Raw genomic sequence first — 21,175 nt, forward strand, 5'->3', positions numbered from 1 at the left:
ATTTAATTTTCAGGTTTGAGACCAAATCCATGCACTTAACTCCATTTGACCAGAGGCAGAAAAAATTCCTGCATTTTTTTTAAGCTAATGGAATACCCAGCAGGTAAGCATAGAGACTGAGATAGTATTGATGAATCAACTGAATCTAAACCCTCCCTTGCATAGATAACAAACTAGAGGCTTGGAAAGAAGTAGTGGAGGTAATCAGAACCAGAATCGATCCCTTAAATCTTGGTCTAGTTATCTGACATCATTCTTTGCTCTGTATCTTCTTTATCTTGCCAAGTTATTTTCCATTTTCGACTATTTTTTTTTTTTTTAAGATTTTATTTATTTGAGAGCAAGTGAGAGAGAGCAGAGCAGGAGGGAGGGAGAGGCAGAGAGAGAAGCAGGCTCAATCCCGGGACCCTGGGATCATGACCTGAGCAGACACTTAACTGACTGAGCCACCCAGGCACCCCTAGACTAATATATTTTCAAACAATTTTTAAAATTTTATTTATTTAAATTCAATTAATTAACATATAATGCATTATTAGTTTCAGCAGTAGAGGTCAGTGATTCATCAGTCTTACATAATACTCAGTGCTCATTACATCACGAGCCCTCCTTAATGTCCATCACCCAGGTACCCCATCCCCCTACCCCCATCCCCTCCAGCAACCCTGTTTGTTTCCTATGATTAAGAGTCTCTTATGATTTATCTCCCTCTGATTTCATCTTGTCAAAATACATGTTTTTTTAAAAAGAGAGATTGTGCATCAATATCCAGACCTCCATGTGATCTTGAGACTGCTCCTCCCCCGCCTTGGCAAAAAGTTGGAAGCTTTTTCTCTAGAGGGGGTAGGTTTCTGGGGAGGAGGCCTTCTCAGAGACCTGGAAGACAAGTGAACCTAGGCATACTAGAATGCTGAAGCTCTCTAGCCCTGTTCCTTCACTGAGTTCCCACAAGGCCAGCAGCAGTTCAAGGTAAACCCTCCAGACATGAAACTGTAAGTTTCCTCCAGCGAACCTGACCAGTCCAAGAGGAAAGTCCTAAAAGTAGTGGACATTAGGGATTTGCCAAAAAAAGTTCAATCAGTTCATCTTACAAACACATATTCTTCTTAATATCCCACCTGTAAATATAAGCAGACTACCAATGATTGCCAGGTAGCTAAGGAAAGTCTATAATATGAAAGACTAAAAGCAAAACAAAAAGGGAAAAAAAAATCACGCAGGAGATGAAAGCTTCAACAAAGCATATTAATGTTCTCAGAGATAAGATGCTGCAACCATGGAATGAGGTCCTAATTAAAAAAAAAAAAAAAAAAAAAGGAACACTTAGACAATCAACAGGAAATCTTCCATAAAGGAGATCAAAAAGTCAAGAAAACGGGAGGTGGTAGGGACAGAAAAAATAAGAAAAACAGAGATAAGTCCAGGAGATCCAATATCTGAACAGGAATTCCAGAAAGAAAAGCCAGAAAACTAAAGGAAGGAAATCATTAACAACGAATTCAAGGAAGTTTCCCAGAAGTGAAGGACCAGAGTCCATTCTGAAAGGGTTCAACAACAGCCTGGCACTGCATGAAAACAAACCTTCACCAAGGCATGCCACCCTGAAATTTCAGAACGCCAGTGACAGAAGGGAGAAAGAGTCACATACAAAGAATCAGGACTCAGGAGGGGTAACAAGATGGTGGCGGAGACGGTGGAGCTCCATAAACTGAAGCTTGCTGAACTAAAGCAGGAATGTCTTGCTCGTGGTTTGGAGACCAAGGGAATAAAACAAGATCTCATCAACCAGCTCCAGGCGTATCTTGAAGAGCATGCTGAAGAGGAGGCAAATGAAGAAGATGTACTGGGAGATGAAACAGAGGAAGAAGAACCAAAGCCCATAGAACTGCCTGTCAAAGAGGAAGAACCCCCTGAGAAAACTGTTGATGTGGCAGCAGAGAAGAAAGTGGTAAAAATTACATCTGAGATACCACAGACTGAGAGAATGCAGAAGAGAGCTGAACGATTCAATGTACCTGTGAGCTTGGAGAGTAAGAAAGCTGCCCGGGCAGCAAGATTTGGGATTTCTTCAGTTCCATCAAAAGGTCTGTCATCTGATGCCAAACCTACGGTTAACCTGGATAAACTAAAGGAAAGAGACCAAAGATTTGGTTTGAATGTCTCTTCAATATCCAGAAAGTCTGAAGATGATGAAAAACTGAAAAAGAGGAAGGAGCGATTTGGGATTGTTACAAGTTCAGCTGGAACAGGAACCACAGAGGATACAGAGGCAAAGAAGAGGAAAAGGGCAGAGCGCTTTGGGATTGCCTGATGAAAAGCTCTAAATGCTTTCTGTTCTCCAGTGGTTTCCATCTCTCTGACTTTTCTTGGTCATATATATACCTAAATGCACAGTCATGTGCCTAGGTTCTGCCTCGTAGTGAGAGAGCATGTACCCTGGGTACATCCAGGAACTTCAGCAGCAATTTGACTCATTGCTGTTCCAACTTTAAGGTGGTGGTTGTTGTTTTTTAATTATTATTTTGCTTGTTAATAAAAAACAAATAGAAAAGAAAAAAAAAAGAATCAGGACTCAGAATGGCTTGACTCTTCTAACAGCAACACTAGATGGTAGGTGATAAGTAACAATGCCTTCAAAATTGTAAAGGAAAATAAATTCCAAACTGGAATTTCACACCCGATCAAGTATGAGAAGAGACATTTTTCAGACATGCGATTCACTCAAACTACTTTCCATGCACATCTTTTACTGCAAGCACTCTACCAGAATGAGGTAATAAATCAAGGGGAAAAACAGAGACTCAGGAAACAGGAGACTCAGCAGGGGAGAGCCCATGATGACAGCACGATATTAAGCATAAGGGAGAGCCAATCCAGATAGGGGCAGGTCAAGAAATCGATAAAACAGATGATGTGTTAATGTCCTTAGAGAATTTGGGTTGAATTAATGACAAGTAGAGAGAAAACTAAGCTAGTAACTAATAAAAATGCAAGAGGATTACTAATTCTAGGGAAAAGAAAGTTCTGCAGGAAGGTAATCTCATCCACTACATGGCTCAGCTGTGATTTAAACACCCATAGTAAACACTTAATATATAACCTAACTAGAATTATATCAGGGGGATGGGTGATGGGGAGTACCTGCATGGTGGGCAAGAGGAAGAGAGAAGTCAACGATAATGCCTACAATGCAAACATCAATAAATAGCCATGCACACGTTTAAATGGAGACTTGGTGGCAAATATAAACTTACCAGCCAACAGCTGAAAGGGAACACCATGAAGTGGGAAAAATGGGGAAGGGCAGATAGGGTAGGAGGGTTGCTGTTTTTCTTAACAAACGTCGCAGAACTACTTGCTTTTTCAATGCAAAATAACAGATTTTCTTCCTAAAATGCGGGGTATAAAACTGTTTACAAACCTATTTTGTTAATTTATTGTTTTTAAAAGTTTCAAAATTTTGCGAGTGCCTGTGTGGGTTAGGGGCTAAGAGTCTGCCTTCGGGGCTCAGGTCATGATTGTGGGATCCTGGGATTGAGCCCTACATCAGGCTCACCGCTCAGCAGGGAGCCTGCTTCTCCTCCCTCTGCCCCCGCCCCACGCTCGTGCTCTCTCAAATAAAATCTTTATAAAAAAATATTTTGAAAGTTTCCAGATTTTTACTGCGCACATTTAATTAAAAACGAAACCATAAATGGAAACTCCACTTTTCAGGATCTAGGTAGGGTTACAGCTAGTTTTTACTGCGTGTAGAATCATGCAAGACTGATATTCCTGCATGGTTCCCAAGGTAAACCATATCCGGTCAGCTTTTTATGCAATTCATGTGTTAAGTATAATGTGTAAGTAAAGTCTTGTTTACTATAAAAGTATGATAATTTAAGCAGTGACCCTACTAAAGTAACATATTCTAGTCCAGGATATCAAAATGTGGCCACAGACCTACTGAATCAGATCTACCTAGCTTGGGTGGCAAGGGCATTGCTTAACATGCAGATTCCTGGGCCCTATCCCAGACCAATTATTCAGTAATCTCTAGGAGTAGGGCCTTTCTGGAATTTTCATTTCTAACAAGATCCCTAAAGTGATGTTGAAAACTACTGCTCTCCCTCACTATATTAGTAATTCAATAGTGTTCATTAATAAGCCAATAAATCAATGTCTGTAAATCAAGCTCACAGGCAGGGAGGAGGGAAAGGAATCCATGAAGGGTAGTGGATATCACGTCTACCTGAAAGAATTCTACTTAAAACACTTAAGAGAAATTCCACTCCAGGGGCACCTGGGTGGCTCAGTTGGTTAAGCGACTGCCTTCGGCTCAGGTCATGATCCTGGAGTCCCTGGATCGAGTCCCGCATCGGGCTCCCTGCTTGGCAGGGAGTCTGCTTCTCCCTCTGACCCTCCCCCCTCTCATGTGCTCTCTCTCATTCTCTCTCTCTCAAATAAATAAATAAAATCTTAAAAAAAAAAAAAATTTTCTAAAAAAAAAAAAAGAGAGAGAGAAATTCCACTCCATATGTAACTCAATGTACAAGTTTCTTTTCTTATCAGAAACAATATATTAACTCTTGGTCAAACCTAAAACAAATGAACTCTAACTCCATTCACATGAAGTTCATTTGAAATGGTTCCCAGTCCAGGAGCAACCCCCCCACCCCCTGGGGGTAGCACAGCCTGCAGGGCCATTAGCATTCATCCAAATGTGTCAGAGGAGCTGGGGCTGCTGGAGCAAGAGGTGCAGGGGTTGCTCTGGGGGATGGATCTCTGAAGCCTTATTTCCGGGCCTGCAGTATCTGACCAACACTCTGAGGCTTATTCCTTAGTTCTTTATTACAGAAATAACGCAAGGTCTGTTAACACGGTGGTAGTGTCATGATTATAAGGCAAAGCTTGTTAGAAAATTCCTACTTGATGCCTAGTTAACAGATGTGTTGGATTTTCTTCTTTTATTACTTGAACAATGTGTCCCATGAGCAATGTTCTAAGGGCAATTAATCAATCCCTTTTCCTCGTAATAGTTTTTGCTGAAGCGCATCCTATACTGAACCTGTGGCAAGATCTCTTTTCAGTACTTGACTTCTTCAAGCCTGCTTTTCCAATTTCTGTGTTTTTGCATACCTTGTCCTACCTCTGCTACATTAAAAGCCATGACTGTGCCACTGCATGCTGAGATGCTCTGACAAATGCCTAAGAACCTGTCCCCACAAATCACCACAACACTGCTTATGAAGCCAGTGTAGGAGCCACAGATGTTGGCCACTAGGATTCCCTAAATTATCTTTTAATATTAGGTTACTTTTGCCAAATGCTGAACGACTAGTGTTTCCAGGCTACAAAAATCAGAATGGTGGACTTTTTCATCGGCGAGGAGCACCCATGCGGTGTTGTTTAAGCTGAGCTGATGAAATCTCCACAGAGGTTACCTGAACAAAGTACCATACAAATGCTTGTGTCTGAAGACACAATGAGACATCTATCTGTGTGTTCTTGGAGTTTTTCCGAGGGTTTAACCAGCAACTGGCCTGGAACAGTAGCTTAAACTCTTATCAGTAACTGCGCTCTTTCAAAGTACTGGCATTCTCCCAGGGTATCTTCCTGGGTGTCAAAATTTAACCTGCTGCCAAAGCAAACAGAACACCAAACCCCACAATGAACACACAGTCCTTATTTTTTCAAAAAGAAAAACAACAGGGGCATCTGGGTGGCTCAGTTGGTTAAGCATCCGACTCCCGGTTTTGGCTAAGGTTGTGATCTCAGGGTCATGAGACTGACCCCTGTATCCAGTTCAGTGCTCAGCATGGCGTCTGCTTGGGTTTCTCTCTCCCTCTCCCTCTGCTCCGCACGCCCCACCCCCCAGCATGCTTGCGCTCTCTCTCAGATACATAAATCTTAAAAAAAAAAAAAAAAGCAACAACAAAAAAGGCCACCATATTTATTTAGTTTAACATTTCCCCTAATCTAAAGAGAAAGATGTCAAAAGAAAATCTAGAACATATACATAAGCACACACCCCCCTGAATCCAGATAACCTAAAAGAAAATAATAATGGCAAAGTTCTGTTCAACAGTTAAATTTATCTTCGCTTCTGGAAGATGTTTCCACGCCCCATTCCACGTCCTCTTCCTCTCGCAGCCACTGAAAGGTGGGAAAGAAAGGACAAGGCCAGGTCAGTGCAGTCAGCGAATGCTCATGCCACGGAGCGGCCAGAGCCCTTGGACACGGGCACAGGAAGGGGCCTGAAAGGCCACCTGGTCCAACACCATGCCCACCCCATGGCATTTCCTCATTGCATGAGGACTTGTGGCTGGCATCAGAGTTGGAGTGCCTTCCAAAACTCCTGCCTTCCGGTCCACCACTGCTCTCAATATAAGGCTGGGAATCAGGGTGTTGAGAGCTAAGGTGATTTGGGGAGCAAGCCTGAGAACCACAGAAAAGATGAATTCCCAGCACTGGCCAAGGGGAAGCTAATAAAACAGGACAGATGAACTTAATTCACACTTAAAATTCTGAAACAAATCGTTAAACATCTGTTAAATCTGGGTAACAGGTTTTATTATTTTTTAAGCTATTCTGCAATATAAAATGTTTCATAATAACAAAACAAATAAAACCACTCCCCATTCAAAGGGCATACAAGCTGCTGTTCTCTGTGACTCCAAGAGTTCCAGGAGAGGTCCAGTGGCTTTGAAGGACAGGTGAAAATATTCTGATGGCTACTAACTGGAGCCTTACCCTCTTCCATCTTCTAGAGCCCCTTGAAGAGGGAGGAAAGTCACCCAAGAGCCCAGCCACATGCTGAAAAGAACCAGAGCAAGGGACTGACAGAGCACAGATGGCTCAGGCAGAAGCCAGTGGGCGTGGGCAAACTCACAGCCAAGTGCCTTCTAGTGCACAGCTACTGGGCTGCACCTTTGTTAGAGATGATGGTGCAGTTATACAGTGACAATGAGGGCAGCCCTTCCCTGAGAAAGCAGAGAGAACAGCAGTTCTAGTACGAAAACCAGTATTCCTGAAAACCATTCCTTCACCAGGACAAAAGGTCCAGAGCTTCCGGTTCTACAAATGCCACTTACCTAGGAAGGGAAAGGAGATTCTCCCATCAGTGTTTTTGAAGGACATTTTAAAGGATTACTCTATTGCACCTTTAAATTCAAAAACTACCTCATATATAAAATATGCACAGCAAAAAAAAATACTGAAGGAGAATCCAGTGACTTTCCTGCACTACAAATCTTTTTACCGATAGTCAGATAGTTTCTAATGAACGCACTTGCTTCCTAGATAATCAACATGGCAGAGCTTTTCACGGACCCAAAGATAAAACCTCTGACTGGGCTAACCCAAAAGAAAGGCCAGACTAAGGCAGGTCAATGGATCACTGGGGACATGCTAAAGGAAGGATTTATTTTCAAATATAAGAATATTTGAAAACAGAAGTCCAGTCCCTATAATGGGTAAAGATGGCTTAAAACTGCTTATTTCTTAAGTGAAAATGGATCCCTACTGTCCGCATTTTGCCCCACTTACGCTGGGTGTCCATAAACACCCCCAGCTCTCAGGGAACTGTTGCCCCACTGCTTTAGGTGGCAGCTAATCCATACCACAGTGCCCCTGCTCAGCAAACTAAATAAGAGCAAGCCTCCCCCAGACTCTTTGGACAGAATTTCTGGAAACAAAGGGGCCTCCTAGAAATTCATTATAGGAGACTTATTCACTCTCTCATTTAAGACAGGTGTCCCCTTCTTCGTTCTAAGGAGGCACTTTGGATTTTGCATAAGCCCTATGAATGTGATCAGGTGAGGCAAGACAGAGAAGACAAGACATGGCCCCCAGCCCCTCAGAGGTGGGGGCCCCAAGACTGCAGGGTGGCAGTGGATGTGGAGATGGCTGAAGTCCAACTCCACCCCCATGCCCAGGCAACTGACAGGGCCCTTTCCTAAAAGATACAGGACAAACACATATGTTAAAAATAGTGCAAGAGGAGCACATACCTTGGGCCTTCAGAATAGCAGCTTTTCCCCGGCCAGCCCCTGAGCCTTGGTTTTTATTTTTCATGCTCTTTAACATGGGCGCATTTTTCAGCATGTCAGGCAAAATGAGAAAGCGGATCTTGCTGCCACGGATGTACACCTGCTCCAGCTGTGCCACTCGGCCGTCTCTGTATGTGACTGTGATGTTGGACATCTGGAAGGGAATCACCAGCTCATCAACAAGGGCCAACAGCACCAGCACACAACAAGGACACACAAAGAGGGGGAGCCTTGGCTGGTGGTAGGGGAAGTCCAGAAATGCACAAACCAACATCGTGAAATAAAGGAGCCAGGCAAAGCACTTCACATGTTTGGTCTTCACAGCACCTCCAGGATAGGCTATGGGCATTCCCGTTTTTTACAGATTAAAAAAACCTAAAGCACTTGTCCAAAGTCCAACAGCCAGAATGAAAGAACCCAGATTCAAATCCAGCTGGCCTGACTCCAGAGCCCTAACTCTGGATACTGCCTCCCTTGCCAGCATGTGAAGGGTTCTCATGGTGAAAAACTCTAATCAAAACAGCTGTGAACTGCTTGTCCAAACTCTGTCCTGCATCTGCCCGGTACATACACTGCAAAGGCACCACGAAGGTCATGAGCGTGCACCAGAGGCAGCTCCTATCCTCCCAGAGTGCACACTCGACAAAGTGGGACAGAGCCCCTCTAGCTTCAATGCCTAGGGATGAGAAGTATAGGGGGCAGTGCCTGTACGAATGGCTCAGAATCATTGGGAGAGGTGTGAGGCGAGAGCCTACACTGAGAGACAGGACACTTGGGCACAAACCTACAGGATACAAGGACTGGAGCAGAGCAATTGGGAGGGGGAAAAAGTTATCACCTTGGGAGACTATGGGGCTCATTCATTTGTGGACAGACGGAGAGTGGACAGGGTTAGGATAGCACTTTGTAAAGATCAAATATGCCAACATGGGTAAACTGTGGGATGGAGAGACAGGGAGCCTAGAGGTGAGACCAGCCAGCAGACAGGCTTGGCATAGGAAGGGAACCTAAACTTGCCAGTGCCAACCTCAACAGGCACCACATTTACCACAAAAAGTAGCTTATTTTGAGTCTTCTGGATGAAACAGTATATACATTTATTCAGAATAGGTCAAAGCCCATTGCAGAGAGAGGTGCTGTGTCCCCAGATTTCTGACTGGTTTGTTGCCACCTTATACTCATTCTTATCCTCAAAGTGCTAACTGGCCACCCAGCCTCTGCTTGAACACCCAGTTTGCAAAAAGACTAACAACATTCTAGGGCCATCCTCGCTAAATCTGTGCAGTTGGAATGGTCTGTAGAGCTTCAACCCACTGCCCCTGTTCCACCCTCAGGAGTAACAGGGCTCAAGTTTCCCATAAATCTTCTACTCCAGGCTCAACATTCCTAGTTTCTTAACAAACTTCCCCACAGGTTCTAAATCCTTGCCATTCTGTTCCTGCCTCAAAGAATACCATAACCTCTGGAGGCGCCTGGGTGGCTCAGTCAGTTAAGTGTCTGACTTCAGCTCAGGTTGTGATCTTGGGGTCCTGGGATCGAGCCCCGCGTCAGGCTCTGCATCCAGCAGGGAGTCTGCTTCTCCCTCTGCCCCTCCCCCTGCTTGTGCTCACTCTCTCAAATAAATTAAAAAAAAAGAATACCATAACCTCTGGTGCCACAAGTGAACATGAAGTATGACTAACAAAGCCAACTTTTATTGAGCACTTATTAGTATCCCAGGCAATTTCACATCATAACTCCTATAAATCACATGGTTCTACAAGATAGAGATCATCGCCATCCCCACTAGAGATAAAGAGGCACAGCCAGCAGAGGCAGGCCTGTCCTTAGAGGCCACACTCTCACCCACTCTCTATTCTTCTGCCTAAGGTCACACTACCTGTGTGGCCTACAGAGCACTATAAGCTCAGGTCTAACTCTAAACCCACATTCTGAAACCATACATCAGATCACCACTTCCTCATCATCATTCACTCTGAAACCATACATCAGATCACCATCAGATCACTTACTTCCTCAAATAGTTAAGGAGCTAACTAAATGAGACAAATATGTCTAAACGCTGTTCCTATTACCGAGCATATATTAGAAGCTCAGTAAACAATGAATCTAAATGACAGTCAAGACATCTATTTTGGAGGCTATGCTACTGCTAAGCTACTTCTCCTCCAGTACATTCCAGTACATACATCTCACCCCTTCCTCTGCTACAACCTCCCCAAACCACTTTGAGAATCCCTGACAGAGGGTGTTCTGTAAGACCAACAGGACAAACGGTTTTCACAAATGGATGTGTCCTGGCTGACGCAGGAAAGGGTCCAGCATCAACTGACAACCCTAATAATGACCAGGTCGGCTACTGTTCTCATGCGCCACCCTGCAGCACCAGCAGAGAAATGGCTGTGCTGTGTATAAAACCCCACAGTCCCGCCCACCTATACAGCTTGTTAATAAGCCCAAGCTATGTCTCCATCATAAGCCAAAGGCAACAACTTGAGTGAACTAGGTTTCAATGAAGTCAGGTAGGAATACCCACTCTACTCAAACTTCCCACTTTCCCAAACACCCATAATGAAACATAGGTGGCATAAGCCAGGTGCCCAACTGAAAGTGACATCTTGGGGGAGAGAGAAGATCTTAGTACAGTCAAAACTGTGGGAATTTCCTCACACAGGGCCAAGAGGAGAGCACTAACTCCAGGACTATAAAGCAATGTTGGCGTGCTTTAGGGTCATCAATCACAACATCCCTGTTGTGGGGCACACAGCAAGTGCTCAACAAATGTCTGGTCCCCTCCCCTATCATTAATAGCAGAGCCTCCCTCTTTTGCTCCCTTCTACTCATCTTCTTGCCTGAAATCTGATAGAGTGAGGGTCTGACACTTCTAGAAGCAACAGGACCTAGCAGGTTTATTATACACCTCATCTTCAGAGACTACAGTTAAGATCAGATATTTGGGACTCAGACTTGGATTTAGATCCATTCCTTCTATGCTTGGTCACCCTGGGCATCCGGAAGCTTGTCCTCAGAGAGGTCCTGTGATAACTGAAAGATCAATTGTACATAAAAAACACTAGCATAGTGCCTGGTACAGAATAAGCATGCAATGAATGGAAGTTTCTGATACTACTTTTTTTCCCCTTTAAGTTATTCATTTATTTGAGAGAGAGAAAGAGAGACAGCACACGTGCTCGAGAGGGTGGAGGGAGGGGCAGAGGGAGAGAATCTTCAAGCAGACCCCACCACCACCACACTCCCTCCCCGCCACCCACCACTGCTGGGTGCCAAGCCTGACATGGGGCTTGATCTCATGAGCCTGAGATCATGACCTGAGCTGAGCTGAAACCAAGAGTGGATGCTTAACCCACTGTGACACCTAGGCACCTCATGAATGGAAATTTCTGGTACTATTAAACACAGCCTTTTGGAGACGGCTCTTAGCTTGACACGTTAAACTAAGACTTTTAAAATATTTAACAGTACCCAGGTCTTGGTTTTTAAATTCTACTCCCAACCAAAAAGAAACCAAGGCTACCTGAAGAAATGGCTGATTCCAGAGCTGGGTTAGGGAAGGTAGAAGATGAGCCTGCAACAAACATCTTATTCCAGAAAGTTAAGGATGTGCTCCCCCAAAATGGCCAGGAGACACCAAAAGGACACAAAAGGAGTCATCTTCTGGACAAATTTGAGATAAATCAATCAAAATAATGATACTAACAGATTATAACCCATTTAATGAAACAGAAACCCATGAGCCTATACTGATAATAAATGAATGAATAAATTGGGAATAAGGGAAGGCTCTTCCATACAGCAGACCTAGTTAATATAGAAAGAATGATGGAGTTATAAACAAAAAACATTCTCAGGCACCTGGGTGGCACAGTGGGTTAAACATCCGACTCTTGGTTTCGGCCCAGGTCGTGATCTCAGGGTCGTGAGATCGAGCCCCACTCTGGAGTCTGCTTGAGATTCTCTTTCCCTCTCCCTCTGCCCCTCTCTCTCACGTACGCACTCCCTCTCTCTCTCAAATAAATAAATCTTAAAAAGTAAAAAAAAACAACAACATTCTTTTGCAACTGTCATGGTAAAAAGATTCAAGCAAGAATCTTCACTGGATGCTAAAAGGGGGGTGGTGGAGGTGGTGATGAGAAACAGAATACTCACAAGATAATTACTTAAAGAACCTCCCTCACAAAATTCTCATTAGTTGCCAAAGGAAAAAGAACATACAGTGGAGAGACCATACAACACTTCAACCAAATTATCAAGGTTAACATGCACCAGTAAGGGGCAAACAAGTGTTTTGGGCCTCCTAGTGACACCTGAAGGAGAAGAAGTCACTTACACAGTAACAGCCACAAACAGTACCCCACACAAACAAAACAAACCCCAAATCCAATCATGAGGAAACACCACAAAAACCCCAATCAAAAGACATTCTAAAACAAATAACTGGTCATTATTCTTCAAAAATGTCAATGCTGTGAAAAGCAAAAGCAGAAGAACTGTCCCAGACTAAAGAAGCACAAAGCAAGCTGATCACTAAGTATAATACATGATCCTGAACTGAATGGCACAGAGAGGAAAACACTGCATATATAGATAACATAAAGATAGGTAGTTTTTCATTCTAGCTAGAAAGCGTATCTGGAGAAATTCCCAACCACCCTGCATTCAGAAAATTCAAAAACTTTCCTGATGTTAATTCTGGGCAGTTTTCTGACAGTCATGTGAGGGCTTCTCTCAGGTTATCATTTTTACAGAAAGAAATCATGCACAGGCCATTTTCCCACAGACCATTATTCCATAACCAAAAAAATAGCGTTTGAACAGTCCAGTCAGTGATGGGGTGGTCATGCTAAAGCCCCAAAAGCACCATCTCGGCTCCAGGAGAGTCTCTGAACTCTGTCACTCTCTCCCACCAAAATTTCCAGGAATTATAATTGCTTTAAGAAGTGAAATTTTGCCTTAAAAAAAAAAATTTAAAAATAAAATAAAATAAATAAAAAAAAAAAGAAGTGAAATTTTGGATTTGATCATTTACCCTCTTCTTTTTTAAAATCTATTATTATTATTATTATTATTATTTTAAGATTTTATTTATTTGACAGAGAGAGAGAGTGAGAGCAGGGAACACAAGCAGGGGGAGTGGGAGAGGGAGAAGCAGGCTTCCCGCAGAGCAGGGAGCCCAATGTGGGGCTCGATCCCAGGACCCTGGGATCATGCCCCGAGCTGAAGGCAGACGCTTAGCGACTGAGCCACCCACGCACCCCTATTATTATTATTTATTTATTTATTTGACAGAGAGTGAAAGAGCATAAGCAGGGGGAGTGGCAGAGGGAGAGGGAGAAGCAGGCTTCGATGTGGGGCTTGAGATCCCAGGACCCTGGGATCATGACCTGAGCCGAGCCGAAGGCTGACGCTTGATGGACTGAGCCACCCAGGTGCTCCTACTCTCCTCTTCTATCTAATTTTCTGGGTCTTTTTGTTTTATTGAGATATAACTGATCTATAACATTGTGTAAGTTTAAGGTATACAATATACTGATTTGCTACATTTATATTACAATGACTGCCACTGTAGCATTAACTTCTTTATCAAGTCATATAATTATCATTTCTTGGTGATGAGAATAATTAAGATCTCTTATTTCAGCAAGTTTAATGCCTATAATAGTTTTGTTGCCTCTAATTACTGTACTGTATATTAGAACCCCAGGACTTTATTTATCTACTAGTTGCATACCCTCTTTTTTTTTTTTTTTAAGATTTTATTTTTATTTATTTGACAGAGAAAGAGAGCAAGCACAAGCAGAGAGAACAGCAGGTAGAGGAAGAGGGAGAAGCAGGCTCCCTGCTAAGCAGAGAGTCTGACGCGGGCCTCGATCCCAAGACGCTGGGATCATGACCTGAGCCGAACGCAGACGCTTAACTGACTGAGCCACCCAGGTGCCCCTACCCTCTTCTTTTTAAATAATCTTTACTGTGCTTCATGATCATAAACTTAATACATATTTTAATTTTTAAAGTGGACCAAAAAAAAAAGTTTTTCTTTTCTTTTCTTTTTTTTTTTTAAAGATTTTATTTATTTATTTGACAGAGAGAGACACAGCGAGAGAGGGAACACAAGCAGGGGGAGTGGGAGAGGGAGAAGCAGGCTCCCTGCAGAGCAGGGAGCCCGATGCGGGACTCGATCCCAGGACCCTGGGATCATGACCTGAGCTGAAGGCAGTCGCTTAACCAACTGAGCCACCCAGGCGCCCAGTTTTTTTTTTTCTTAAGAATTTTAATCCCCCATGGGGCGCCTGGCTGGCTGAGTCGGAAGAGCATGGGACTCTTGATCCCAGGGTCCTGAGTTCAAGCCCCACGGTGGGTATAGAGATTGCTTAAAAACAACAACAACAAAACAACCAACCAACCCCCCCACCACCACACAAAAAACAACATTTTGTGGGACTGTCACCTACAGATGATGCCACATCCTGCAGCACGGGCTAGCGGACTATGCTTGCCTTGCAGCTGTGGAGTACAGAGCGGGAGGACAAGACTCCCTGCCTTGCCAGCCAAACCTCAGATGCAAAGAAGTATCTACACCCTCTGACCCTATGAGCCCATCTCAAGGACCTCATCCTAGGATTAATGCTTGCATAGATTACATTTGCATGGTCAAAAAAGAGCTCTGGTAACAGGCTACATTAAAAATATCTGAGGAACCCAAAAAGGTGTGGTTTGTATGGGGACGCTGGTGATGACATTATCTAATAGTATAAGACTGTATCTCTTTTATCAGGGCCAAGGGGAAAAATCTCTTCCACATCTGACTGCCAGGGAAAACCACACAATTGGTATTTTATCTTAAGGACACTACGCACCTTAGAACTGCTGATTTCCCTCTGCCGGGCCTCTAAGTAGCTTAGAACAGAATATCCCTTTATTAAATGTACAGGGATTCAGATTTACGTTTCTGGGTACTAACTGCCTGCCTGGCTTCACTTTACGGTCTACCCCAAGTTACCTGCATCTTGACCTATCTGTCCATTTTTACCTTATTGTATAATTTTTTATAAACCACCTCTTTTTTTTTTTATACAGATTTTATTTATTTGAGAGAGGCAGAGAACACGAGTGGGTACAGTGGGGGTCAGAGGGAGAAGCAGACTCCCCACTGAGCAGGGAGCCTGATGCAGGGCTCAATCCCAGGACCCTGAGATCACAAACTGTGCCAAAGGCAGACGGCCAAAGGCAGACCAGGTTAACCAACTGAGCCACCCAGGCGCCCCCTACCTCTAACACTTTTTGAAAGCAGACAGAGTAAAAAATAAATACTAGAAACACAAGACACCTTCCTAGGGGGGGAAAAAAAGTCAATGCCAATTGTGGTTGTGGTGAGATGCTCTTATCTGTTTTCCAAATCTTTGTAGTGTGTGACCCACCACACTTTTGTAATAAAAAATGTTAGGGGCACCTGCATGGCTCAGTCAGTTGGGCAGCTGACTCTTGATTTCAGCTCAGATCATGATCTCCAGGTCGTAAGATCGATCCCCGTGTTGGGCTCCACACTCAGCTGGGAGTCTGCTTCAGGATTCTCTCTCTCTGCCCCTCCCCCCACTCTTTCCCGCAAGCACGCTCTCTAAAATAAATAAATAAATAAATCTTTAGAAAAAACCAAAGTTATTAAAACCCAACATCCAATGGCAAACACTAAACTCCAGCTGTCCTCTAGCAAAGGCTAGAAAGTGCTAAGGGGATGCTCTCATCCCCAAAGGGCAGACTAACTGGGGCCAGGAAGGAAGGAAAGCAGCGGGAACTGCAGGAGCCATTGGTTTCACGCATCCTGGGATGTGTGAATGAACTGTGCTGGGCTTGCCGCAATATATCCAGCTCTGCCTTAGCCTGCTGGTTTTTATTCAGTGAGCCAGGCTTAGGTAAACCCAGCAAAGCCTCAGCATCTGGGCATGGACAGTGTTATAGGCTGAATCCTAACTGCCTCCAATTCATCTGTCTTAACCCCCCAGTATCTCAGAATGTGACCATATTTAGAGTCTGGATCTTTACAGAGGTAACTGAGCCCTAATTCAACGTGACTTGTGTCCTTATGAGAGATCAGGATACAGATCCACACAGAAGGAAAACCATGTGAAGATACAGGAAGGAGAGAGCCATCTACAGGCCACAGAGAGAGGCCTGGAACAGATCCTTCCTTCACGGTCCTCAGAACTAACCCTGTGACACCTTGATCTCAAACCTCTTGCCTCCAGAACTCTGAGGGAATAAATATGCTTGTTTAAGCCACTCAGTGTGACACTTTGTTATGACAGCCCTAGCAGATTAACATAAGCGGGAAGCAAGTGACTGGCTCCCCCCACCTGACATACATTCACTCATTTATTCTGCACTATAATGCTGAGGCTGAGGTGTTATTTTTAATCCTGACTTAGAAAGGAGAGAACACGGGCGCCTGGGTGGCTCAGTCATTAAGCGTCTGCCTTCGGCTCAGGTCATGATCCCAGGGTCCTGGGATCGAGCCCCACATTGGGCTCCCCGCTTGGCAGGAAGCCTGCTTCTCCCTTTCCCACTCCCCCTGCTTGTGTTCCCTCTCTCGCTGTGTCTCTCTCTGTCAAATAAATAAAATCTTAAAAAAAAAAAAAAAAGAAAGGAGGGAACAGAGGGAGGTCCAAAGCTGGACCCAAGTCACACAAGGTAGCGGGCTGCAACCTGATTCCAGATCTATCACCAGGCTGTGTGCTTTATATCACACTGGCTACATTTGAGAGACCACCAAGGTCATCTGGTCAGACATGACAAATGGGCAGTTTGAGGCCCTGAAAACTCAGTCAGTTGTCCAAATAAATAGCTGAATAAACACATTAAGGTGCCTTACCCCCAGTCTTGCATTCTACTCACCAAAATAAAGTACCTTAAAATGGATGAGGATGCCTTAAACCAGAGGACTGGATCTATGACAGGGGTGCCTCACAAAGACAAGGCAGGCAAAGCCCCACAGGACCTTTAGAAAGCCCACACCATCTACCTGTACGGCATCAACACTGAAGAGAGAAACCTGCAGTCACTAGATGTCTATCTCCCTGAGCCAGGGAACTGGCCCCACTGGTCAACCTGGCAGGAAGATGATGCTCAAAGCTATAGAGCTATCACAAGTAAATAAGTGAACGCTGCAAAGCAATAGACAGGACACCTGATTTGCAGTGTGATCTTAGGGAAGTCACCTTCTCTTTCTGACCTTCGGTTTTCTCACCTAGAAAACATTAACAGAAACTACATGTGGACATGTAAAATGTGCGTGGTGTGAAACTAGCTGCTGCACATATATAACTAATCTGATCTGTAGAACAGCCCCAGGGTGTGGGTGTTATCCCTATGGCGGTCTTCAGAATGCACTGCTCAGATCTCCCTGCAAGGGTCATCAGGCTATGAGGCACGCATGGAGCTGACAGTCTCCAGCTGCCACCTATGGGATCCATCACAGCATTCACCCTGAAGCCACTGTCTCCCCAGGCTGCCGGCCAATGAGTGATCACAATGGGATCCTAGAGCCAGGCCATTTCTGCCCCATGCTACACTCTTCTAATGAGCAACTCCTGCTGGCTGAGACTTCCTCAGAGATACGCTGCGGTATAAGGCTCTTCCCACTCAATCTTGTCTTTTCCCTCTCCTTTCCCCAGCACCAGACCAGTAATAGATTGAAAGCTCTCCTGGTTACTCCTACTCCCTCTCCTTTATCCTTCATTATTATTTCCCCCAATAAATCTCTTGCACAACAATTCTGCCTTGGCAACTATGTCTCAGAGGACACAAAATAACACCATTCCCATTTTAGAGACAAGGAAACTGAAGCAATTAACATGATCAAGGTCAGATAATTAGGATCCAAACCCACATCTCTGATTCTGAAGCCCAAGTTCTTAACTGATGATTTAAAGAACAAAGGAGAAAGTGTGCTGATACACCTTACCAAAGCAATGCTATACAAACTCATGTGATTATTAGCAAAATGCAAAAGAGTGCCATGGGAAGGGCACAGTATGAGGAAGCTGCTCCAATACTTGTTAGCGGAAGGACATTCAGTAGATGAAGTCTTTTAATCTTATTCTCCCTATTTTATGGATGACAGAACTATCACCGAACCTGCCTACCTCATAAGGTAGTTGCTATAATCAAATGAAACTCCTCTTCCAAGAAAGATGGAAAATAAACGTGGTATGTGAGCGGAAGATTCTACTAACTGCAAAGCAGTTACACAAACATGTAGGGGCAAATGGAGAATGGCCCTGAACTTGACAGATTCTACTGAAGGGAACAGTGCCACTTCTTTTAAATTTTTTTTTTTTTTTAAAGATTTTATTTATTTATTTGAGACAGAGAGAATGAGAGAGAGAGAGCACATGAGAGGGGGGAGGGTCAGAGGCAGAAGCAGGCTCCCTGCCGAGCAGGGAGCCCGATGCGGGACTCGATCCAGGGACTCCAGGATCATGACCTGAGCCGAAGGCAGTCGCTTAACCAACTGAGCCACCCAGGCGCCCCAGTGCCACTTCTTTTAAACAAGTTTCCAAAATATAGAAGATGATCATAGGATGGAGAAAACACACTTCTAAATAGCTCTTATTTATGCCCATATCAGCAGCAACTATAACAGCGCCTGGCACACATCAGGCGCTCCATAAATAACTGTTCAAGGAGGGGAACTTCAAAAAGACCTCCAATCACTATCTTTCTGTGCTCCAAGACAGAGGCCCAAGCTTCCCCCATAACCTCATGTGGAAAGCAGGATACCTGGCAGTTCATGTTGTCCTCCGCCTCAATGAGCTTCCCACGATACACCTCACCAGTGTTTGTCTCACATGTCACAATGTGACCCTCAGCCTCATGTAGGACTTTAATCGGCACACCAATAGACATCTTGGCAGGAAAAGAGCTCTACAGTGAGAGAGACAACAGTTAGTTCATCCTTTAGGGCCTAAGAAGTCATGTGGCACATATCATAACTCCCTTAAGGCCTGACACTCCATAAAATTTAGTAAGAATGCCAAAGCTGCCATTTTCCACAGGGAAAAAAAAAAAAGCTTAATTCCTAGTTTGAGGAACTCATCTGGCAAATACATGAAAGATGTGGAATGGTGAAGAATGGGGGGGGGGCTAGAGAGAGGGAAAGCTAATGGGATGAGAATAAAGTGCCTTCCATCTCCCTCCCTGCTACCATATGCCTCTTCATCTTCATCAAATAACCAGTAACCAATACTGTGTGTGTTGGGGACAGGGGATTGAAATGTACATACCACACGATGTACATGCCAACCCACAGTTGTGGATGACACCACTTTGAGAACCCATGATATAGACCTGAGCTGTCCAATACAGTAGCCACAGTCCACATGTAGCTACTTAAACTAAACTTAAAGTGAAATAAATCACATTAGCCACATTTCAAGAGATCAATGGCCTTGGGCTAGTGGCTAAAGTACTGGGCAATACAGACATAGACCAAAGGATCCAGGCAAATCTAGAAGAGGCTGTGCATTTAATTCGACTCATTAAGTACCCACTGACCCTCCACTTCTTCAAGGTTAAATAGAAAATAAAGTGTTCACAAAGGGACAACGTGCTATAAGCAGGAAATGTCTGGAGGAAAAACATAATCAGGGAAATCACCTGATTTCATGTAAATAAAAGAAACAAGCAGTAGATTTCATATTCCCAGATGAGCAACAAATGAAGGTTGGGACACATCATGTGTGTTCAAGATTGAAAAGGGAACGTGAGGTTGGGAAAGACAGGTTCCCTCGGTGAGGAAGTAGCCTTTAGGAGTTTGGCTTTTATGCTAAAGACAGCGGGGAACTATTGCAGGACTATGGGTAAGGAATGATCCAATAAAAAGGCAGCAGCACTTACAAATGGATCAAACACAGTTGTTTTTTTTTTTCAAACAGTTTAGAAGCAAGGAAACTTGATAAGGCTCCTGTAACAATATGGAAAGCATGAGAGGACCAGTGACTGAAAGGGGGTTGGGGGCAGAGATGCAAACAACTTTGAAACGGATTGCCCAGAGAGAACTTGGGGGAAGGAGGCAGCCAGAAATATTTCAAGACTATTGCCTGTATGTTCGGAAAAACATGGCCTGGAGAGGCACAGAAAACGAAGAGCATGTACTTTGGGGAAAAGCTAATGAGAACTCACTTTCAGGCGCTAGTGAGGCAACGCTGATGTTTGAGTGACCCGGACTTCCCGCTCTTCTCCCTCCCCGAACCTCCCAGAGTTGCTCGGCAGCGCGTCCTTCTCCAGCCCCAGGCCCCTCACGGGTGCTTCGGGTCTACCCTCGCCTGCTCCCGGCCTCACCTCACGGGCTCCGGCCTACTCTTCCTTTCCGGCGCCGCGGCAACTCTAGCGACTGCGAAGGCGTGAGCAAAGCGAATGGCGGGTCTCGCGCTCCCAGAATACCACGCGTTCCCAAAATGCTGTGCGTAGGGCCCGGCCCCTTCCTTTTCTTAGTGGTGAGCGCGGTCTTGCCTTTGCTTCCTTCTCACTCGGCCGGCTGGGAAACGTGGACTCGGCTACGATAGTTCCGGCCCCGGAAGAGAGCTGGTGACAGGGCCCAGGTGCCGCCGGAAACACTGATCCATAGGCCGTCAAGGGGGTGGGGGGAGGGGCTTGCGTTTCGAAGCACCTAACACCGGGGACAGGCTGGACAGCAAGGTGGGGATCTGGGGCTTGGGCCCTCGGATCGGGGGCTGAGGGCCAGGACCTACTCTCACAATTTAACCTTTGGAACCCGGCACCACCAGGTAAGGGGCGCCCTCAGTAAGGCGAGGTATCTCACCGTACGGATAGAGAAACAGGTTTAGAGTAGAGCGGGAGCCGGCCCACGCCGTCCCTCAAGGAAGTCGAAGTAGTGTTAGGTCTTCTGGAGCCCCGCGGTGTACGGATAAGACCTGGCCTTAGGCCTGAGGTTGGCAGAGAAGTGCGGCCAGGCAGAGACGGAGTTCGCTAAGGTGAAGAGTCTCCGGGGAACCAGTGCCGGTGGAAAGGCAGGGCTGGGGGGCCGCGCTTAGGCAAAGGGGCGGAGCTTCCGGAGAACGGAGGCGTGAAAGGGCCTGCGCGTCTGCGCGAGGAGTGGGGGAAAGGGGCGG

The 21,175-nt window shown here is 44.9% G+C and overlaps 2 protein-coding genes across 2 annotated transcripts; one reads left to right on the forward strand and one right to left on the reverse strand.

The window, feature by feature from the left end:
• Positions 1–1,664: 1,664 nt before the first annotated feature.
• LOC110578358 (SAP domain-containing ribonucleoprotein-like) lies at positions 1,665–2,475 on the forward strand. The gene has a single exon (XM_044921174.1). It carries the CDS (start codon positions 1,679–1,681, stop codon positions 2,309–2,311), a length of 633 nt encoding a protein of 210 aa, XP_044777109.1. The 5' UTR covers positions 1,665–1,678; the 3' UTR covers positions 2,312–2,475.
• A 3,443-nt stretch (positions 2,476–5,918) lies between these two features.
• On the reverse strand, positions 5,919–21,052 carry SNRPD3 (small nuclear ribonucleoprotein D3 polypeptide). Its single transcript, XM_021687867.2, has 4 exons — positions 20,385–21,052; positions 18,825–18,968; positions 7,992–8,184; positions 5,919–6,135 (listed from the first exon to the last, which is right to left on the reverse strand). Exons 2-4 carry the CDS (start codon positions 18,948–18,950, stop codon positions 6,074–6,076), a joined length of 381 nt encoding a protein of 126 aa, XP_021543542.1. The 5' UTR covers positions 18,951–18,968; positions 20,385–21,052; the 3' UTR covers positions 5,919–6,073.
• Positions 21,053–21,175: the final 123 nt, after the last annotated feature.

This window comes from Neomonachus schauinslandi, chromosome 14 (genome assembly GCF_002201575.2).
Source record: "Neomonachus schauinslandi chromosome 14, ASM220157v2, whole genome shotgun sequence".
NCBI lineage: Eukaryota > Metazoa > Chordata > Mammalia > Carnivora > Phocidae > Neomonachus > Neomonachus schauinslandi.